Here is a 20,431-nt window from a genome sequence, read left to right on the forward strand (position 1 = left end):
TCTATATAAATATTATGCCATAGTATTTCCCACACCAGTATTATTCCTGTGAGGCACACCAGTGGTGTCCTGAAGTGATAATTTTCTGAATTCTCATTGAAATATTTTGTGTAATTTTAAAAACACTTTGGATTTTAGGCATTTGTTTTTCCACAGAATGCTGACTTTCTCAAGAGAACGTAGCCCATTAATCAAAACTGCAGTTTTCTGTAAAATAATAAAAAAAAGCTTTAAATAAGGATGTAATTGCTGTGTTGTGATTTTAACTGAAAAAACACATTAGTAAAGGAAGTCTGCTTATATTGCCAGAACCACATGAAAGGTCTTTCATATCAGTGAGGATATAGTTTTACCTGTAAAGGAATAATGGAATGTGTTTATTTACCTGTATGCATATGAACATACATGTGTCTTTTAAGAAACAGCTGTTGAATAAATTAGGAGATTTGATTCAGGCTTGCCAGTCAAATGTGTTCAGTCAGCAAATCTGGCTCTCATACCCAGCCATTCTTTGCTTTACTGTCTCCCAGTGAATGGGTATCAAAAGTGATGACAAGGACCCACAGACCAGTTTAGAAATCATGAGTGTTCCTGCAAGCTGTTACTTGTTTGCAGAGTAGACTGACCTTGATGATACAAAACTGGGAGGAACTGCTGATACACCAGAAGGCTGTGCTGCCTTTCAGAGGGACCTGGACATGCTGGAGAATTGGGTGGAGAGGAACTTCATGAAGTTCAACAAAGGCAAGTGCAGGGTCCTGCAGCTRGAGAGGAATAACCTTATGCACCAGTACAGATTAGGAGTTCACCTGCAGGAAAGAAGTTCTGAGGAGAAAGACATGAAAGTCCTGATGGACAACAAGTTAACCATGAGCCAGCAATGTGTCCTTGTGACCAAGAAGGGCAGTGGTATCCTGGGGTGTATTAGGAAGAGTATTGCCAGCAGGTCGAAGGAGGTTGTCTCTACTCTGTCCTGATGAGGCCACATCTGGAGTACTGTTTCCACTTCTGGGCTCCCCGATACAAGAGAGRCATGGAACTACAAGAGAGAATCCAGCGTAGGGCTACAAAGATGATCAGAGGACTGTAACATCTCTCATATGAGGAAAGGCTGTGAGAGCTGGGCCTATTTCGCCTGGAGAAGAGAAGACTGAGGGGGGATCTTGTTAGTGTTCACAAACATTTTAAGGGAGGGTGGAAAGAAGATGGGGCCAGACTCTTTTCAGTATTACTAAGAGACAGGACAAGAAGTAACAGGCACAAACTAAAATATAGGGAGTTCCATCTGAGTATGAGGATGGAACCTGTGAGGGTGACAGAGCACTGGAGCAGGTTGCCCAGAGAAGTTATGGAGTCTTCTTCTCTGGAGATATTCAAAGCCTACCTAGGCGTGATCCTGTGCAATATGCTCTAGGTGACCTGCTTGAGCAGGGGTGTTGGACTAGATGATCTCCAGAGATCCCTTCCAACCTCAACCTTTCTGTGATTCTGTGATACGGATTTGCTCCAGTATCAGTGTAGCAAAGGGTGGAAGGGGTAAAGACTTTCTTGATTCTTGGGTCTTTGGAGTAAAGAGAGCTCACTCTGGAATGGGGACAGAAAAWATCTGCTAGACCACCAGCATGTTCCAGGCGAGCTTAGCTTCCCTTAGCACATATGAAATGAGCACTTGAGGAAGAGGAGAAGATAACTGGTATTAGGGAGAAGAGGCTGAATTTGAACAAAAACTTAGAGCAGATACCAAGTTTTCTTAATGTTTTCCTTTCTCCAATTGCAGAGAGGTTTTTGCATACTTACCACAACTTCCAAAGTTATGTGCATACTGTTATGTGTCTGCCCTTCACAAAAACAGAAGAGAAAGGATTTGCACTCTCCAATATTTCTAAGCTTGCATCAAGAACTAGACTCATCATCAGTGCTTGAAAACCTTGAGGAACATGCCCGATTCCTCTAATATCTATAGCTTTCACAAGCTGCTACTTCAGAGGTTCTGGATGCTTATTCATACTCCCATGCCAGGATTCCTTCAGCTTTGAAGACTTGCGCTTTCTCATCGTTCTTTCTCCAACTGGGTCTTGTAGCTGCTGGTGGCCTAGTGTCCTTGGAAGTTTGCTTGGAGAGGCTTGCTATGTCTCCAAATTCTGTCTCTAATTACTTATCGAATGCTACATTTTGCCTCTAGAATGCTTCTCTTTGGTTGGTCACCAGTTCCCTGAACATCTTACCTTAGCAACTATCCTCTCCAGTAGACTGTATGGCCCACCAAAGAAGAAAGGCTGGACACCATGTTTGCAAATGAGGAAGAACCACTAACCGCATATCCTGGCAAAGTTAATTTCTTAAGATTTATAAGTRCATGCCTGAGTTTTTTGTGGTTTTGATGAGGATTATTTATTAAACCCTGGCCCTCTTTGATGCGAGTGAGGCTACAGCTATATCACCAAATAAAGCAGACCCAGGAACCACTCTGGTCTTTAAGTTAGGGGGAACCAATGGGCCCAATGCTTGGTTCAGGGCCTCCTCTGAGTCCCTGCTGTGCCCTCCAATTACCCTAAGACAATTATTATTTGGTCRAGGAGGGTTAATTTTTATTCAAAGTATCTAAAATAATGGAAAATCTGTTCTGCAGCCCATTGGACAGGTGGATTTGCTATACTATGAAAGTGATAGAAGTACAAGAGTCTTGCCTCAGGTTGTACCATGAGTACTACAGGGACATATATAAATCYGCAGGACCAGACAGGAGGCATCCACCTGATCTGAGAGAGCTGGTCAGTGTCACTGTAAGGTTGCACTCCATCATCTTTAAAAGGTCATGATGATCAGGGAAGGTTCTTGATTATTAGAAAAAGCAGATGATGCATTCACCTTTGAGAAGGGCAGTAAGGCAGATAGAGGGAACTTTAGGCTGGTCAGTCTCACCTCAGTCTCTAGGAAGGTAATGGAGCAAATCTACCTAGAAACTATTTCCAGCTATATGAAAGGCAAGAAGGTGATCGGAACGAGTAGCATGGATTTATCAAGGCCAAATCATGCCTAACTAACCTGATGCCTTCTGCCATGGGATGACTAGCTGTGTGGATAAGGGAGAGCAATGGATACTGAATACCTTAATTTAGCAAGGCCTTAGACACAATCTCCCATAGCATCCTTACATCTAAGTTAGTGAGATGTAGCCTGGATAAGTGGAAAACTACATGGGTTGAAAAATGGCTGGACTGTCAACTCAAAGTGTGGTGATTAGCAGCCAAAGCCCAACTGGAGGCCAGTTACTAGTAGCATCTCACAGGGGGACCGAGAGTAAGGCCAATATTTTTCCACATCTTCATTAATGACCTGCATGATGAGCTAGAGTGAACTCTCAGCAAATCTGTAGATGATATCAGTTTGGGAGAAGCAGTTCACATGATGGTGAGCAAGAGCTGCTATTTAGATGGACCAAYGTCAGCTGGAAAATGGGCTGATAAAACCCTTACAAAGTTTAACAATGGCAAATGCAAAGTTCTGAAACTGGGACCAAATTATCCCATGTAATAACTGAGTCTGGGGCTGATTGGATAGAACATCTTTGGATAGACTATCTCTGGATAGAACAACTTTGCTGAAAAAGACCAATGGGTTCTGATGAACAGCAAAATGAACATAAATCAGTAGTGTGCCATTGCATCAAATATGGCCAATCACATCCTGAGCTGTAATAGCAGAGTATAAACAGCAGGTTAAGGGAAATAATTCWCCACTTCTACTCAGCAGTTACGAAACTGCATGTGAAGTACTAGGTCCAGTTTTGGGCTGCCCAGTACAAAAAGCATACTGGAATAAGTCTTGGATGGTTACCAAGATTGTGAGTGGTGGGAGCACCAGGCACACAAAGAAAAGCTGAGAGAAACAGCCTGTTCAACCTGGAAGAAAAAAAAAAAAAGAAAAAGGAGAAGGCTCTTATTACTTTGACTTCTTTATGGTAGACAAAATGGAATCATTCTCTTTCAGAGGTACACAATGGAAGAATTAGAGGTAATGGACACAGATTGTAACACAAGAAATCTTATATAAGGCAAAAAAACATGGACCATGATGGTGATCAAATACTGGAACAGGTATCCAGGGAAGTCATGAAAACTCAACCTTTTGAGATACCAAAACTCAGTTAGAGCAACCTGTTCTAACTGGTTCCAGTGGTTGATGTTGCTTCCTAAATTGATTTTATTTAGTAACATAAATTAGGGTGAAAGAATAGCTAAACAAACAGTGCTACCACCCTTCAGTTCTCATGTTGCTGTACTTCAGCTGTGCGATAGGGGCAGCCATACAATGATCAGAGGTGGCATTTCTTATCAGGAACCAGAAGCATATCATGATAGAGTGAGGTGCAGAGCAAGTCACTCTGTAGAAAGGCTATTTAGTTCACTGTGACACTAAGAATTCCAAATTTTGGAAAATTATTCAGAGGAACCATATAATCCTATATTACAGTTCTCTCTGGCTTGAAAAGGCAAGCTTTTCTGAATAGCAGATAGGGCAAAATTGGAGGTCCAGGTTTGAAGTGGGAATGCAAAATGTGTGGCTGTCCTCCTCAGTATCTGYAGCCTACTTAGTCTGTAGCTTCTCCTAAACATGCACTGGGTTTGGGGACAAAAAAAATCTGGATATACAATAGCTGTCTAGTGCATACTCAGGTACAAAGTGAAGACAAGTGAAGAAAATATATTCCCCTTTAAAGACACAGTTAAATACCCAAAATACTTCTACATAAGAACCCCAGATTTACTCAAGATATTTAGCAGAATTTATGTCTCACTTACAAAGGACATAAAATTGATTCTACTGGAAATTTGTTTAGATTAGTACCCACCTATGGCATATGACCTCAAAAAGTCTAAAAATAGATCAAAGGGGAAATGCAATTTTACCTAGCTATATCCTCCTGGAAAAATAAAATCTGCTGTATCATGAGTGAGAGGTTTCATCTGTGTCATTGTTATTAATAGTTTTTGATGGACCTTTCTTCCAGGTTTTGTGTAATTATTTTAAGTACTAATTTAGACTTCTGACATTCAAAATACTTTGTGGCAAAGATTTCCACAACTTTCATTTGTTTGGGTTGAAAAGAAAGCATCAAAGTAGTGTCCTCAATAACATTATCTGTGTAATCTTTATTGCTGAGTGTGACTCACTTCTGACATATTCTAGTAAAAATCCTAGGACAACCTACTGAAAGTCAATAAAATTGTGTTGTTGTGAGGTATGTTTGATATTGTAGTGTACGAGTTAAAGCATCCAACAAGAAGAAGACCCTTTTTTTAGTTGTTTCGTAAGTCTAATATGATTTGTAAGATAATGATCAAATTTCTATAAGTAATGCCCATATATATTTTCTAGCACCTGATGCTCCCTATACCCACTGGAAGCAAACTGTCTTCTACTTAGAGGACTATCTAACTGTGAGACGAGGGGAAGAAATCTATGGGACTATATCCATGAAACCAAATGCAAAAAATGTGGTGAGTTAGCATCACTGCTTCTAATTCTCAACTCTATTGATGACAAAAAATAATCATCAATAAATAATCATCAATAAATAAACAATGAACATGATAAAGGCTCTAAATTCATGTTAATTAATAAGACCTCTAGTCACAGCCTTAACCAAACCTGATGATAGGAATAGTAATGCAATGCTAATGATCCAGAACTCAGCTAGCAAGAGAAGGAAGCAAGAACCCAGCTACATCACCAAGTCAGCCGTCCTCTGCAGTCAGCCTGGATCACATTTTGTGACATAGGCAGGAAAGGCTCCCTTTAAAACCAATAGTAAATTTCCCTCTGCCAACACACAATGATCAGGAGTAACTACTTTTTGTTCAAAGTCTGTAGGCAGATTTTCAAAAAATCTCAATGCCCAAGAACTCTCCTGTATGGAATTAAGAAAAAAAAAAGTTCAATTCAGCTTCTGTATGAACTCATCAATCAAATTACATGGTTGCCTGGACAAGTAATCTGTTCCATACCTGTTTTCCGTTGCTGAAATAAGAGTCTCTGTTGATAAGGATACTTACTAGCCCATTAAGTGCTTTTGYTTTATGCAAACGACATAGTATCAACATCGAATGTTATGTGTATGTACCAGTAAATGCATGCTGGTACGTGCTGTAATAATAAGTATCACTAAGTACAAYGGTGATTTCAGATTATCAAAGTTCTACAGAGTGCTGTCAGAGGAACTCAGCTCACTAGAGTCACATTTTCAAAAAAAAWATATTTTTTTTTGTTTTTCTTAAAGGTGGTTGTTGGCCCATGAGTATTTTTTAAGGTATACCCTTTCAAAATCTATTCCCTGTAACTGTCAGAATGCAACTTGCAGGACCTAACTGAAGATACAAGAAAATCAGTGAAACAGCTCCCATGGACTAAACATCTCTCTTGTAGAATTAGTTGAAAATTTTCTRTGGAAAAATTCAATTTGCATTTACATCAATTTTTTTTAATGACTCTCCACAGAAAATATTAATGTTTTATTTAAAATTAAACCTAAAACATGACACATATCATGCTATAATGACTGGTGAGAGCTGTAGTTCCACTTCTTCCGTTTCTCTGATATGGTTCAATCTCTTCTCCTCATCAATTATGTCACTGATTCAGCACTTCTACCTTCTGAGGAGACTATGAGATATGGTCTGATTGAAGACCTGTGCCTGTAGAGAAGAGCAAGACATGAGAAGTATGACTCCTAGGAGAAATAATGGCATAATTTTCTGCCAAAATATTGAGCAACACCTCTTCATTTTGTATTAAATATGCAATCAGCTAAATAACTTGGTAACAATCCACTCATGTAGCTGTTACAACTGTAGGCATTTACCATTCCTTGGCTGCAGTAAATCTTAACATTACATTACCTTCTTCTTTTGCATTTATTTTCCTTTTCTGTAGTAAAAATGTCTATTAGGCACTAGAAATATTAAAAATATCATGTTAGATACTAGAATGTTTGCACTGATGGAAAGTGGTAGCCTGATCTTTCTTGCAGGTAATACAGAGGGCTGGGGTCCCATTGTACATGTACAGTACACAGAACCATAGCTTTTGTCAAATATATRGGCAAAATAAGCAAGTCTTGAGTTTTCTGGTTTTCGTAGTAGTGGTGATACAGGGGAAGAAATAAACACAAAACAAACTTGGCATTAAAATGATCACATTTAAGGCTGAAGCTTGTCTCTTACCATGACAGTAGAGGAGAATAATCTGTTTAGAGCTTAATGCTGTCCTGGGGGAATGGATCATTTTCTTTCAGGTTGAATGTATTAYTACCCTTTTCTTATGGGGGAAAAAAAGAATACACTTCTAATTTGCTTGCTTAGCACCAAGTACCTGAGAGTAGATTTAGATGCTTATATGTGTTCTTAATTGTTATCACAAGACTAACCACCTACTAGTTCTCTTGATTTCAAAATGATTTCTAGTGCTTTGTTCTTCTGAAATACAAGCCCTTTAAAAAACCTGTACAGAGAAGCTTCATTCTGTAGGGCTATGTAGTGTTGTTCTGCAAACAACATGTAAATACAAGATAAAGAACAACTAACAAGTGAGGTCTTGTCTACAGTTGGAAATTTACCAGAACATCTATTCTGTAACAACTCTTAGTGTGAATGTTCTGTGCACTAGACTGAGTATCTCAATGGGACAAACTCTTGAAGAATTACTCAAGGATACTTACATTAGCACAGTATTGCAGGAGCTTCCTAGTTGTAGCCACTAAAGCCAGGCCACTAAAGCAATCTTGAGAAGAATATGTACAGATGCCATAAACAAAGATTACGTGAGGAATGCTGTTACACTTCCTATATCCTGCTGCTTCAATGTTAGAAACATTTAAAACCAAAAGAAATTTTAAAACATAGTAGTCATCTCCTGAGTCTGCACATCTCTTCAGTTATGAGAAACCATAACTGAATTCATACACCAAGCTACTTACATGTTACATGTCTTACTTACATGTTACATTTAAATCTTATTACAGCGTGACCTGGATTTCACAGTAGACTTGGATTTTAAAGGACAGCTATGTGAAACATCAGTATCTAATGACTACAAAATGCGCTAGCAAGAAACCTTTCAGAGAGATGAAAAGGAGAATGGCATCAAGTCTTGAACTGCTGAACTTCAATCTAGGAATAACTGTTTGCAAGACTATCATATTAGATACTAGAATGTTTACCTTGGTGGAAAATGGTAACTTGATCCCTCTTGCAGGTAGTACAGAGCACTGGGTGCCCATTGTGAATGTACAGTAAACAGAACCATGGCTTTTGTCAAACGTATAGGCAAAATAAGCAACAGTCTTGAGAATTCTGGTTAGCTTTAGGATGGCAGAAGATGCATATACAAATTGTACTACTTCCTGTGAATTTCTGGTTCTTCCAAGCTTTGCATGTTACAGGCGATTAGGACAGTTTCCTTATTATAGAAGACCACTACAACACATTGCCATGGTAATATTATTGAACTTATATTTAATATAATATACTATATATACATTTCTGTGTATGTGTGTGTGTGTGTATACATATATATATGTGTATATATACACACTACATGAGAAACATTTTGTTGCTTCATAATAGGAATTAGTTTTGTGATTATTTACTTCTCATTATACAGTTATGGAAAAATAATAATGTTACTTCTGGCACTACTTTAGGCACTGGCATGGTCCAGCTATCATTCACTGTCTAAAATTATAGCTATGCAAAGTATAAGTAAGAACTGCAAGTTAACAGAAGAATGAACAGCTTTTTTTTTTAGAATATTTATTTGGAAAAATATGGATCATTAATTTTAAAATTTACTTTCACAAGTGGATGTCTGCCAGAGCTTTAAAGAACATTAACTTTCAATCCTTGAAAACATTTTGTGGTGAGTTTTTATAGCTGGATTTTGCATTGCATGAGACCCTCTGAAGTCAGATACTTGGTATTTAAATGTGATGAATGCAAAGTCTTTAAAATGGTGAGTAATTCATGTTTCTTGGCCATGCCATATTTCAGTTCTCCTTTCCACAAGATTCTTAATACAAAATCATTTTCAAAAAACAATAGGCAATTGGTGTTTACTTTTGTTGATGTTATAGATAAGTCAATTTAAAATGCAAATACTAGTTCTAAGAGTGCAGTGGTTCCTCTTTGTTGGAACAAGGTAATGTCTTTAAAAAATGTCTGTAGCTTCTAATACTACTAAAATATCCGTAGCATTCACATTCCCTCAAACTCATTGCTTTTCTTTCAATATYTTCTGCTTAGAGTTAAAACATTGTTTAAAATCCTTGATATATATGCATCAAGTTTTTTTACTATATGAATATTGACCATTTAATCACATGTAATTCATCAAAAACTGTATTACTGGTCTTATCCACGCATCTTCCAGTCTCCACGGCATTAGTCTCTAAATCATGTTCTCATCATGTATTGGATGAGACTGATAAGCTTTTTGCCTAAAAAGTCTTTGTAATACCTGAAAATGAAGCAAACTAGAAGATGTGAGGAGCTAAAAATGCTGCTCATTAGTAAGTTTTTTGTAGGTTCTTGTTTTGCCAGTATAAGATTGTCAACTTTTCACTTTCTAGAAAACTATATTGCTGTTCCCTTCAGTAGAAAACTGTACAGTACCTCCACTTTTTTATAGTCTAAAGGTTATGGTCTAGGGATCCTAGTACATGATATCTATCTATGTAGAATGAAATTAAACTGTAATTCAACAACAAAGTATACTGTTCGCAGCATAATTCATCACAGTTCTTTTAAAGCACTTTACTTTCATTTGCTTGGGATAGGAATAAACATATTTCCYAACAAAATGATTAGGATCTTATCCTTCAAATATTATTGTTAGTTTCAAAGTGTCACTCATAACTAGAGCAACTGCTTTCTGAGCAGTAGATTGGTCCAGAAAATGCCCAGAAGTCCCTTTCCATCAACACTTCTGTGATTCTATGACTTCAAGGTAAGGAATTCTACTGGATTTTTTTCTCTGCYCCCTCCTTTTATTTAAAGATGCCCTCAACTTTAAAACAATTATTGTTTTCATCTTCTCTTTTGCCAGTAATCCCTGAGGTGACTACAACTGAAAGAGAAAAGATTTTTGTTTTACTTGTTTAACTAATACCTTGACAGCACTTGAAGACATCCACGTCTTTTGCCAACTGCATGTATCTTTACTATAGTAATAGAGAAGTGGGGAAGGGGGGGTAGAAAATTTTATTTAACAAAGAAGGATAAATCATGAAGAAAAGAGAGAATTTACAAGTGTCTGCCTGCTTCCACTTGAATGTACCCGTTTTGTATGACAGAAATCATCAGACAAGGAACAACAGAGAAAACTTGACCAGAACAGATCATTTACCAGTTTCTAAGAGGAATTTTAAGCAGTGCTGTGTACTTGCTTTCCTGCATCATCTTCCAGTTATTGACAGTGAGATTTATACCCCTATTCTGCAGTTGTCACCATGGCTTGTGCTGCAAGTGCCCATTCACTCCAGCGTTGCAGTTCCCTGGCAGTATGGTTGATGGCACAGTTCTGAGATGATGACCAGACTTAAATCACATTCAGCTTTGGGAATGTGGCTTGTGCTTTTCTTCACTTCATATCATAAGCATATCACAGTTTTACAGCTCCATCCATCCCATAAGGAACAGAAAGTACCTACAGCAGTGCTGAGTATCTTCAAATCATAGTGATTAGAAGAAAATTAAGACTTTGTAGGCCGTTGTAGATGGTACCTACCACAAAGATGCTGATAGCATCAACGAGTTCAGCATACACAAGATTTAATAGGTTAGCATTATTGGTATCTCTTTTTTTATTAAAGAATTATGCTATACATGAAACAAATCAGCATTCTTACATGTTAAAAGAAGCCAGAGAAATAACCAAAACCACTGAACATCTCCTCAGCACTACTTTGGGTAGAATGGAGAGTAAGAACAAATGATGCACAGCAGACACTAGTCCCTCCACTTAGTACATGGTGGAAGCTGCTCAGGGAGCAGGTGAACAAAAGCAGTACTAGAGTTTCTAAGCAACAGAATGAAAACACAAACACAGGGAACTTGAGGGCCAGGTGCAACCAGCTTGATTCTAATCTTAAGGCAGATGCTTCCACAAACAGATCTGAGGACTATCAAAACTCTTCTCAGTGACTGTCCCATCACTTCAAACACAAAGGAGCATCCAAAGGGAACTAGATACTGAGTATTTCTCTAAAAGGTAGAATTGCACACTTGGAGTGCTTATAGGATTAGGGAGATAGATGTCCTGATTCCATATTAAGAGGACCATTCAATGTTTCCACAAGTACATGGAGTCTCTACAGAACTGTATACTCTAACTCCATTCTCACATGCACTTCTCATTCCCTGTTCCGCCTAGTCCTTGACAGATGTTCTTAGAGAGGAGTTTCATAGCTGGTTTTCACAGTGGTTGCTCTAGGGACCTTCCTGTAGGCAGAACTAGGCATTTAGAGCCCTTTTATACTTCAGGAYTTTTGAAAATGGTTGAAATGGGCCAGAACATAGACAGCAGTATTACCCAAGACTTGAGCATATTTTTACTACAGAGCTAGTTTGAAGAAACTTCTCTGAGCCTATTTCTTACAGGATTTGTCTTGAGAAACTAATTCTTCACTCAGAGAGAAAATTTGGAAAAGATTTGTGGTATTTGCTGTATATAATGAAGAATTAGTCTCTGCTTTAAGAAGATAATGAATCAATCACTCTCTTCTTTACCTGTAAAATGTCTCACCTTAATCCTAAAGTTGCGACTGCAATAATTTGTAAGTCTTTTTGTTTAATGCACAACATGCATCAAACCCTGACAAATATTTAACACTTACTACTCATATTAAAAATACGTATGTATACTTTAAGGTCAACCTCTTTCTGACAGCCTTGTAGGTGACTCAGTTTATATGGATTAAACTCAGTGCGACAGAAAGGACAATCTGCCTGTGTAAGTTCAGTAACTTCAAGTACTGCACGTGCTGGCAGATGGTAGCATATTCTTTGTGATCATAAAGCACTGCAAGCCAAATTTTTTTAATTATATAAATAAAGCTTAATGAGAAAGATGTACTTAAGAAAAGCTTGTTCCAGCATCATTCATATAATAGACAAAAAAACACAGTATCAAAATTACTTTCAAATTAAAAGTCACATAAATATTATAGAAATGAGGAATTAGGTTTTAGAAGACTCTCCTCATTGGTGAGCATGCCTTGCTTTTATAGAGACATGGCAGGAGTTGAGGGAGAATGTGGTGATGATGGTAGAGCAGAAAGGCACCAAAGTGATCTATCTGATCAGAGCTTGTCACTTGCCTTCTTCAGGGGAACCAAAGACTCAGAACTCCTTACTCAGCTGCTTTCTCAGCTTGCTTTAGCAGCAGGTTGTGACTCATGCTATATGTGGAAAGGGTGAATGAGGGGGAAAAAAAAAAAAAAAAAAAAAAAGGAGGTATCCTGGAAAGCAAAGAGTAGGGGGCCAGTAAGATTTTTTAGGGAGCTGGGGATATTTTACCATAGAAACTCTTAAAATAATTTGTGTTGGAAGAAACTTGTGGAAGTCATTAGTGTAAGCCCCTGCTCAAAGTACGGCTAACTTCAAAGATGACTCATGTTCCTCAGGGCCTTGTCCTGACAAATTCTGAACATCTCCAAGAATGGAGAGTGTCCAGGTTCTCTAGGCACCTGTTCCAGAGCTGTGCCAATCTCACAGGTTTTTCCTTATGTTCAACTGGAATATCCCTTGTTACAACTCATGACTATCATCTCTTATGCTTTCACTGCGCACCTCTGAGAAGAGTCTGGCTCTGTTTTCAATTTAACTTCCCATTAGATAGTAGAATAACACAACTAGTTCCCACCTTGGGAGCTGCCTCATAGCAGYTCCTTTCTTCCCTACAACCCTTCATTGCATCTCAGCCTTTTAGCTGAGTTGCACCACCTATCTATCTGCAATTTTTCCTCTTTTACTTTGTTCTGTGGCAGAGTGTAGGTGTATGTTGCTGCTGTTACATGGTGCCTAACAAATGTATCAAAGGGTTTTGCAAATAATGTAACTTCAGGAGTCACCAGTTGAAGTGAACTTCTGGTTCTCTTGCCCTGGAGACAAGAGTTAAGGCATGAAGGACGCATTTTATGAGTAATTTTCAAGTKGGTATACAATACGTAGGTTTATGCCAGTGTGCGTGCTTTCCTGATTTTTCACATATAACAGAGCTAGGTGATTTCTTTTTCAACAGACATTAAGCTTTCAGAGTCTAGCTTCAATTAGAAAAGTGAGTTTTTAGTCTTTTTGAAATGTTTCCTTCCAACATTTCTCAGATATATTTTAATGCAAGAGAAATCATATAGACAGGTGAGAAGAAGAGAAATCTTTTAGGCCACTTTCAAACTTCCTGGAATTTGAGTATTTGTAAGTGTTTTTAAAAAGCAACTAAATAAAAAATCCCAAAKTTTTAGATCTAGTCTAACAATACTTTTGAATCACTTTAAAAAGAAAAACAATTTTATAATGTATTTATCACATATTGCTTTAGAGTAAAGAGATTGTGAATGGCAGACAGCAGTTCCCCAGAATATTAGTATTTTTGCACATGTTGGTTGAGAACAGGGCAGTAACATAGCTGCATGGAACAAGTTTGTTCCTTAGGGATAGCTTCTGCTTCTGAGGATAGACACAAAAATGAGATGAAAATGTGAGCTATGAACATGTGAGATGGAGAAAGAGCCAGATTACTGTTYATAGGTAGCTGCTAAAACAGAGCACCAATCCTTCAGACATAAAGTCTCCAAGACGTGTGCAGTGAATGGTGAAAATTATTCCAGGGGCCAGATATTGCTGAAGGGAAATGAACAGGCTTTTAATGACCTCAGAAATGTTACAGTCTCCACTATTCTATTTTGTTTGTCACTCYTAACTCTACATGTACCTATGTAATTTCCCTGACTCTCTTTGCTTCTCTGTTCCCTCACTGTAACATGTTTAATATTTTTCTCATGTTTCAGTGGAAACAAATTTTGGAGTTATATGATGGTATGAACAATGTGAAGACGATAGCATTGTTTTGAGAAAGCTTGGAGGAGAAATCTGGGATATGAGTGTGAAACAGAAAAAAAAAATTAACTTTGAGATGACAAATAGAACGAAACCACGCAATCTTACTTCCTCGCAGAATATATGTTTGAGATACAATTCAAGCCATGACTCTGAATCATCAGACCTGGTGTTTGAAGGAGCACAGCAGTCAGCAAAATCAAGGCAGAGTTGACCCCTCAGTCTTCACATGGAAGACCATCCTCTTCTGCAGTTCAGTTCTGAACTGCATTTATGCAAATGCAATCCCAGTACAAGACTGCTTTGGCATTAGAAGTGGACCCCCTGGATTAAGATTGCTACAGAATTTAATCACAAACTATTCCTGCAGAAATGTAAAATGGCAGTTCAGAAAAAGCATATGTAATCCATTAGATTAACAATAACATATCATGCTGATCAATTAGCAGAAATACTGTATCATCATCAAACACTGGCACATTTTTCACATTCATTGGCGTGACAAATAAGTGTCATTAATTAATGAGGCCTTATTAAAGCAATTATTTACTTCCATAATTGACTGATTATCCAATAATTGCTGCCATCGCCTCTACCATAGCATCTCAGTTAGAACAAATCACCCGCAATTTCACTTGTTTCTTTTTAGAATGACTGTAGACAGGCAAGCAACATATCTGTTTTGTGAAACTGAAACATCAACACATGACAGATAGCATTTGCATAGCAAGGAGACAACAGTTCATGCTCATACAGTGACAGCAAATTTGGGGTTATGAATTGAGAAGGTCAGAGCTGGATCCTAATCCATCAGGAAGAGGAGGACATATGAGTGCTGGCAGAGGAACAGGAATTGCTGTAGGAGAAAGTCTGCAAACTCTTGTTCAGAATTGGTAAGGTTAGAASGGACCTCTGGAGATCACCTAGTCCAACACCCCTTCTCAAGCAGGGTCAACTAGAGCATGTTACACAGGATTGCATATAGGCAAGCCTTGAATATCTCCAGGGAAGGAGACTCCACAACCTCTCTGGGCAACCTGTTCCRGGGTTCTGTCACTCTCACATTGAAGAAATTCCCCCTCACGTTCAGGCGGAAYTTCCTATGGTTCAGTTTTTGCCCCTTGCCTCTAGTCCTATTGCATATGACAACTGAAAAGAGTTTAGCCCCATCCCCTTGATACCCTCCYCTCAGATACTTTAACCTGGGGAAGAGAAGACTGAAGGGAGATCTTATTAATGTGTTTAAGAGGCCCAGCTCTYRYAGYYGTTCCTCATAGGGCAGATGCTCCAGCCCTCTGATCACCTTTGTAGCCCTATGCTAGACTCTCTGCAGTAGCTCCATGTCACTCTCGTACCGGGCAGCTAAGAACTGAATACAGTACTTGAGATGAGGCCTCACCAGGGCTGAGTAGAGGGGCAGGATCACCTCCCTCGACCTGCTGGCAGCACTCTTCTTCCTAAYGCACCCCAGAAGACCATTGGCCTTCCTGGCCACAGGGGCACATTGCTGGCTCATGGTCAACCTGTCATCCACCAGCACTCCCAGGTCCTTCTCTGCAGAGCTGCTCTCCAGAAGGTCAGCCCTCAGCCTGTACTGGTGCATGGGGTTATTTCTCCCTAGGTGCAGAACTCTGCACCTGCCCTTGTTGAACGTCATGATGTGCCTCTCCACCCAGCTATCCCACCTGTCCAGGTCTTTCTGAATGGCAGAACAGCCCTCAGGTGKATCAGCCACTCCTCCCAGCTTGGTATCATTGGCAAACTTGCTGAGGAGGCACTCTGTCCCTTCATCCAGGTCACTGATAARTAAGTTAAACAAGACTGGCTCCAGTACTGAGCCCTGGGGAACCCCACCAGCCACAGGCCTCCAGCTAGATTTTGCACCACTGATGACAACCCTCTGAGCTCTGCCTTTCAACCAGTTCTCCATCCACCTCACTGTCCACTCGTCTAACCCACACTTCTTGAGCTTACCAAGGAAGATGTTATGGGAGACAGTGTCAAAAGCCTGGCTGAAGTCAAGGTACACAATGTCCACTGCTCTCCCCTCATCTGCCCAGCCAGTCATTCCATCATAGAAGCGTATCAGTTTCTTGGCACTAGATAAATACAGATCAGACAGAAATCCCAAGAGCACAGTGAACTATTGTAAAAGCTTTTATTCCAAAATAAATTAAGAGAATTAATTAATAAACTTGTGTTTAACTTTAGTCTCTTTAGTTTCAAATTGATTCATTACTCAAGCTAAAAGTAAATTTTTGGAAACATTTAGAAAATTATTTGAAAATATAATGTATATCTGTAACATTCTCGTATAAAACACCTACACTTTTGCTTCTGATATTTTAATGAAATAGAACTATAGCATGCATTTCATTTTTCCAACAAGCTTACCATCATGCATAATCATTCTTGAATGCTTTGCACAGTGGCTTGATGCATTAAAGACAAATGCCAACAAGAATGATTGTTGAATTCTGGCTGTATAACCCACTTTCAAGTTGCTCAATTTCATTTATTCTACAAAGGTTTCCAAAAGTAATTATGAGATGTAGGTTTCTTATGATGGAGGGTAGAATGGGATTTTCTAAAGCAGATCTCTATAAGAAGGATTTGATTTCTCAAGCATTGTATCCCAGTGCTAGCATATACTTAAACCAAAGGAAAATGTTGCACAACGGATGCTTTTAAAAATCAGCAACTTATTTGGGTACCTGAGAAGAAACTTGTTCTTAAAATTGCAAAAAAATGAGCAATATGCCATTGGATTTTGCTGAGATTTGTGCTTTATACTCCTCAAATGCTGGAATGTTTCTCAAAATCTTCCTCTATTTCTGAAATTCTGCCTCAGGAACATCTGGCATGAAACCTTTTGTTACAGACTTTTGGAGATCATTAGCTGTTCAGTCAGCTATAAAATATTTTATGCTATAGCCATCTGCACCAGCAAAATATGCTTCCTATCTAGGGACACTAGTACTAATGAAAGGGAACTAACTTGAATGTTCCAGTTGTCCTCAGGTTGCTCTGGGACTTCTAAGGGGCACCGTGAAAAGTACAAAGTAAACCATAGCCATATAGAGGTATCTGAGCAAGCTCTGAAATCCAAAACAATACAGTCATGTCAAATATCATGAAAAGCCCAGGCTGATTTTCTCTGAGCACCATGCTACCTAGCCAGAATACAGCAGTGCACTATCATGACTACTGTTTCTGGAAACTAAGCTGAAATCTCTGCATTGCACCACCTCACACCATGGCAACATACCAGTTTATTTGGTGATAGCTTGGACAAGACTCCATGGTACTTCACCAACCTGCCTAGACATATCTGATCCAGCACATCCAAGTGCAAAGGATATTTTTTTCATTAAGGACATATACGCAGCGATGTGCAGGGTGRATCAGTTAATGCTACTTAAGAGAATCTTCAGAGGTCCTCTATCCCTTGTTCATGCATATATCATACTAAATTTTAAAACATATTCTTATACTTAGCAGTTGTTGGTGTGTTACTTTTAAATAACCAACTACCTGCCAATTTCAATTAAAAAAAAAACTAGCAAAGGTCAGCACACAGTCAAGATGTAAAGAATCTGATCCAGCACTGAAGTGAATGAAGTATTCAGAACATAAGTCATCCAAGCCAATGAGAATTTACTTCACATTCTGAGTGGTTTCCTTCCTATAAGATTTCTTCTTATTAATATTGAAGCAGCTTCTATGAACCTGATCACAAAGCAGGACTCAGTGATGTTAGGTGTCAAACAGAATAAAAAAAGACTATCACTTCCCCAAATATGTTGTCAGCTAACTAAGGACAATCTTTGCAAAAGTAAAGATCAGAGCATACAAAAATGTTAAGGTTCACTTGTACCTATATTCAGAACACACCAAAAATGATATTTGAAGGATAAGAAAAATCTGATGTACGGTAGTGTGGTATAAATGTACAACTTTTTTCTAAACATGTACCATCCTTTTATGGCCTAGTACAGCAAGACTTTTTATTTGTATCAAGTTGAAGCTGAATAGTTTTCTCCTTCACTTTATCTTCATGTTCCTTTAAAATCCTAGAGGAAAGAAACAGAAAGTAATTAGAAAAAAAGTCAATAATACCCATAAGAGATCAAAACAAAACATTTCCTCCACACATAAAGTAGTCCAGAGATTAACAGAAATGACAGAAGTTTGTGATCTAATAAAGAAGCAAAAACGGAGTAAAATAATTGTGAATCACATCACAAAATATACTTTGTTCATTCAGTTGGAAAAAAGTTTTTCATACTGATTATTAGTATTTTATTCAGTATTTCAGAGAATCAAAACAGATCTTTTATGTCTGAGACTTTTATGTCTGACACCTTTTGTGTCTGAGACTTGAGCAACCCCCMCACACACATCTGAGTACGTAGATATTTGTCAATTCTCCGACACACTTTCAAAATTTCACCACCTAGAGTAAAAGTATTAAAGATCTGCCCTTTCATTACTCATGTTTTCACCAGCATAAGGAATTCCGGGAAGACAGATTTATTGGTATTTTCATCCCTTATCTTCATATAGTTTTGAAAATTCTCCTTTCCCCCTCTTTCAGACCCAAGGCAGACAGCTGAATTTAAGCTGTCATGAGCAAACTRAAGAAAGAAGCACATCCAACTCTCTACTACAAGGACTCAGCAGCATCCATTTCCAATTATATTTCTCCAAATCTCCAACACCTTCCTGCAAGAACAATCAAAGCATACCACGGCCTCCACACACAGTTTTCCTAGCATCAGTTCAGGTCATTCTGGGTCCACACAGAGTATGACTAACTTACATGAGACTCTGTGTGGACCTGAGGGACTGCTTGGTTGGAGAAACAGGATCAGGCTATAGACCAATTTAAAAGGAACAAAAACATTATCACCTTAGGTTCCTACGAAAATAATTCAGTAAACAGAAAGCATTCTATCATCAGTCACAGGGAACAGTCAGGTGCATTTACAGCTTGCAGACTTTGTTTTCTTCTTACCKAGCTAAGTGAAGCATAGACTTTTTGGTATTGTGCCCAGAACATGCACTGCATTCATAGAAAATTAAATTGTAATCCTAGGATCAAACAGAAAGATTGTTTCAGTTAGTTTCACACATCTCCTCACTCCAGTTTTAAAAGAATAACACAGATACACTGAAACATATGAATGAAGAAAAAGTAGAAGAAATAGGTCAGTTTGTCCAACCGGCTATAGGAAAAAGTGGGACTACATTCTGCAGCTAACAGTAAAGAGTAATAAAATAAAATAAGACAAACGTGTACCCCCAAAACAGCAACTAGATGCATTTCTCAGCAGATATTTGTTCTATACAGTAGCTTTCCTCTGGGATAAATTGATCTGTCAAATGCTCAAATGCAAACATGTCTTGTAAGGTGCTGAAGTTTTGTGAACTTTCCTTGTAATGATGAGGCAATTGGTACATCACTGAGTGCTTGTCAGAGCAAGTGGAAAAAAATACCCCTAACTTTTCTTCTTCTTTTTTTTTTTTTTTTTTAATTTTGGAAAGCTTCAGCAGAAAATCTCTATATTCAACAATCTGAAGCCAATGCTTTCCAATAGCCAAATGGAAAGTTAAGTTTTTCAGCAAAAATAACAACAAATCAAGTCTATTTCATTTTTTTTCCTTGTGACATTTTTCTGCATCTTCTTCACAKCCCCTAGTCAGCCTGCACCCTTGATTTTGTAGCCTCTAGGGATTTTGCATTTAAGTATGATGGATAAAGGATAACAGTTTAAAGACATGTACAGCACTACAAAGGATGCAATCCTAGCACAATAGATGCAAGAGATCATCTTATCACAAAAAGCTAATATGGCAACAGTGGTGTCAATAGAAGTTTGAGTGGGAATGACAAAAGGAACATATCCTCTCCAAAACAGACATTTGACCAGTTTCAATATTATACTGCCTCCACAGTATTATCACATGTCCTTTCAGTCATCCACAGTTCCACCATCTATTGAGTTTCCACTTTTCTACATGTCTTCTTGTTATTTATAACATTAAATTCAAATTCAAGTAAACAAGTCCGTAGCTTAATCACATATATCTGCATATTTTAATTTGTTTGCCACTGAGTATGGTTACTGCATCTGTATTTATTTAACTACCCCTCATAAGGCATTTAAAATTCAGATTTCCTAAAGTTCCTATTAAAATGATTGGGCATTTCAGTTTAGTTTTTTAGAAATAAACCATGCTTCCAAAATTACAAACCTTTTTGAAATTTTCCATCATCTTCATGAAATTTCAAAGACAAAAAAAAAAAAAAAAAAAAA

At 38.2% G+C, this 20,431-nt stretch overlaps 2 protein-coding genes across 2 annotated transcripts in view; one reads left to right on the forward strand and one right to left on the reverse strand.

The window, feature by feature from the left end:
- PRMT8 (protein arginine methyltransferase 8) overlaps window positions 1-8,104 on the forward strand; it is a 69,656-nt gene extending 61,552 nt beyond the window's left edge. The window contains exons 9-10 of the mRNA XM_085298795.1: window positions 5,380-5,501; window positions 8,021-8,104. Coding sequence (XP_085154921.1) covers window positions 5,380-5,501; window positions 8,021-8,104 — 206 coding nt within the window. The remainder of the gene's footprint in view (window positions 1-5,379; window positions 5,502-8,020) is intronic.
- Window positions 8,105-17,962: 9,858 nt separating this feature from the next.
- The window catches only part of CRACR2A (calcium release activated channel regulator 2A), a 67,160-nt gene continuing 64,691 nt past the window's right edge, over window positions 17,963-20,431 (reverse strand). The window contains 2 exon segments of the mRNA XM_085298796.1: window positions 17,963-18,184; window positions 19,129-19,205. Coding sequence (XP_085154922.1) covers window positions 18,094-18,184; window positions 19,129-19,205 — 168 coding nt within the window. The 3' untranslated portion in view covers window positions 17,963-18,093.

This window comes from Rhea americana, unplaced genomic scaffold (assembly GCF_003343005.1).
Source record: "Rhea americana isolate MKP2758 unplaced genomic scaffold, rheAme1 scaffold_142, whole genome shotgun sequence".
Taxonomy (NCBI): domain Eukaryota; kingdom Metazoa; phylum Chordata; class Aves; order Rheiformes; family Rheidae; genus Rhea; species Rhea americana.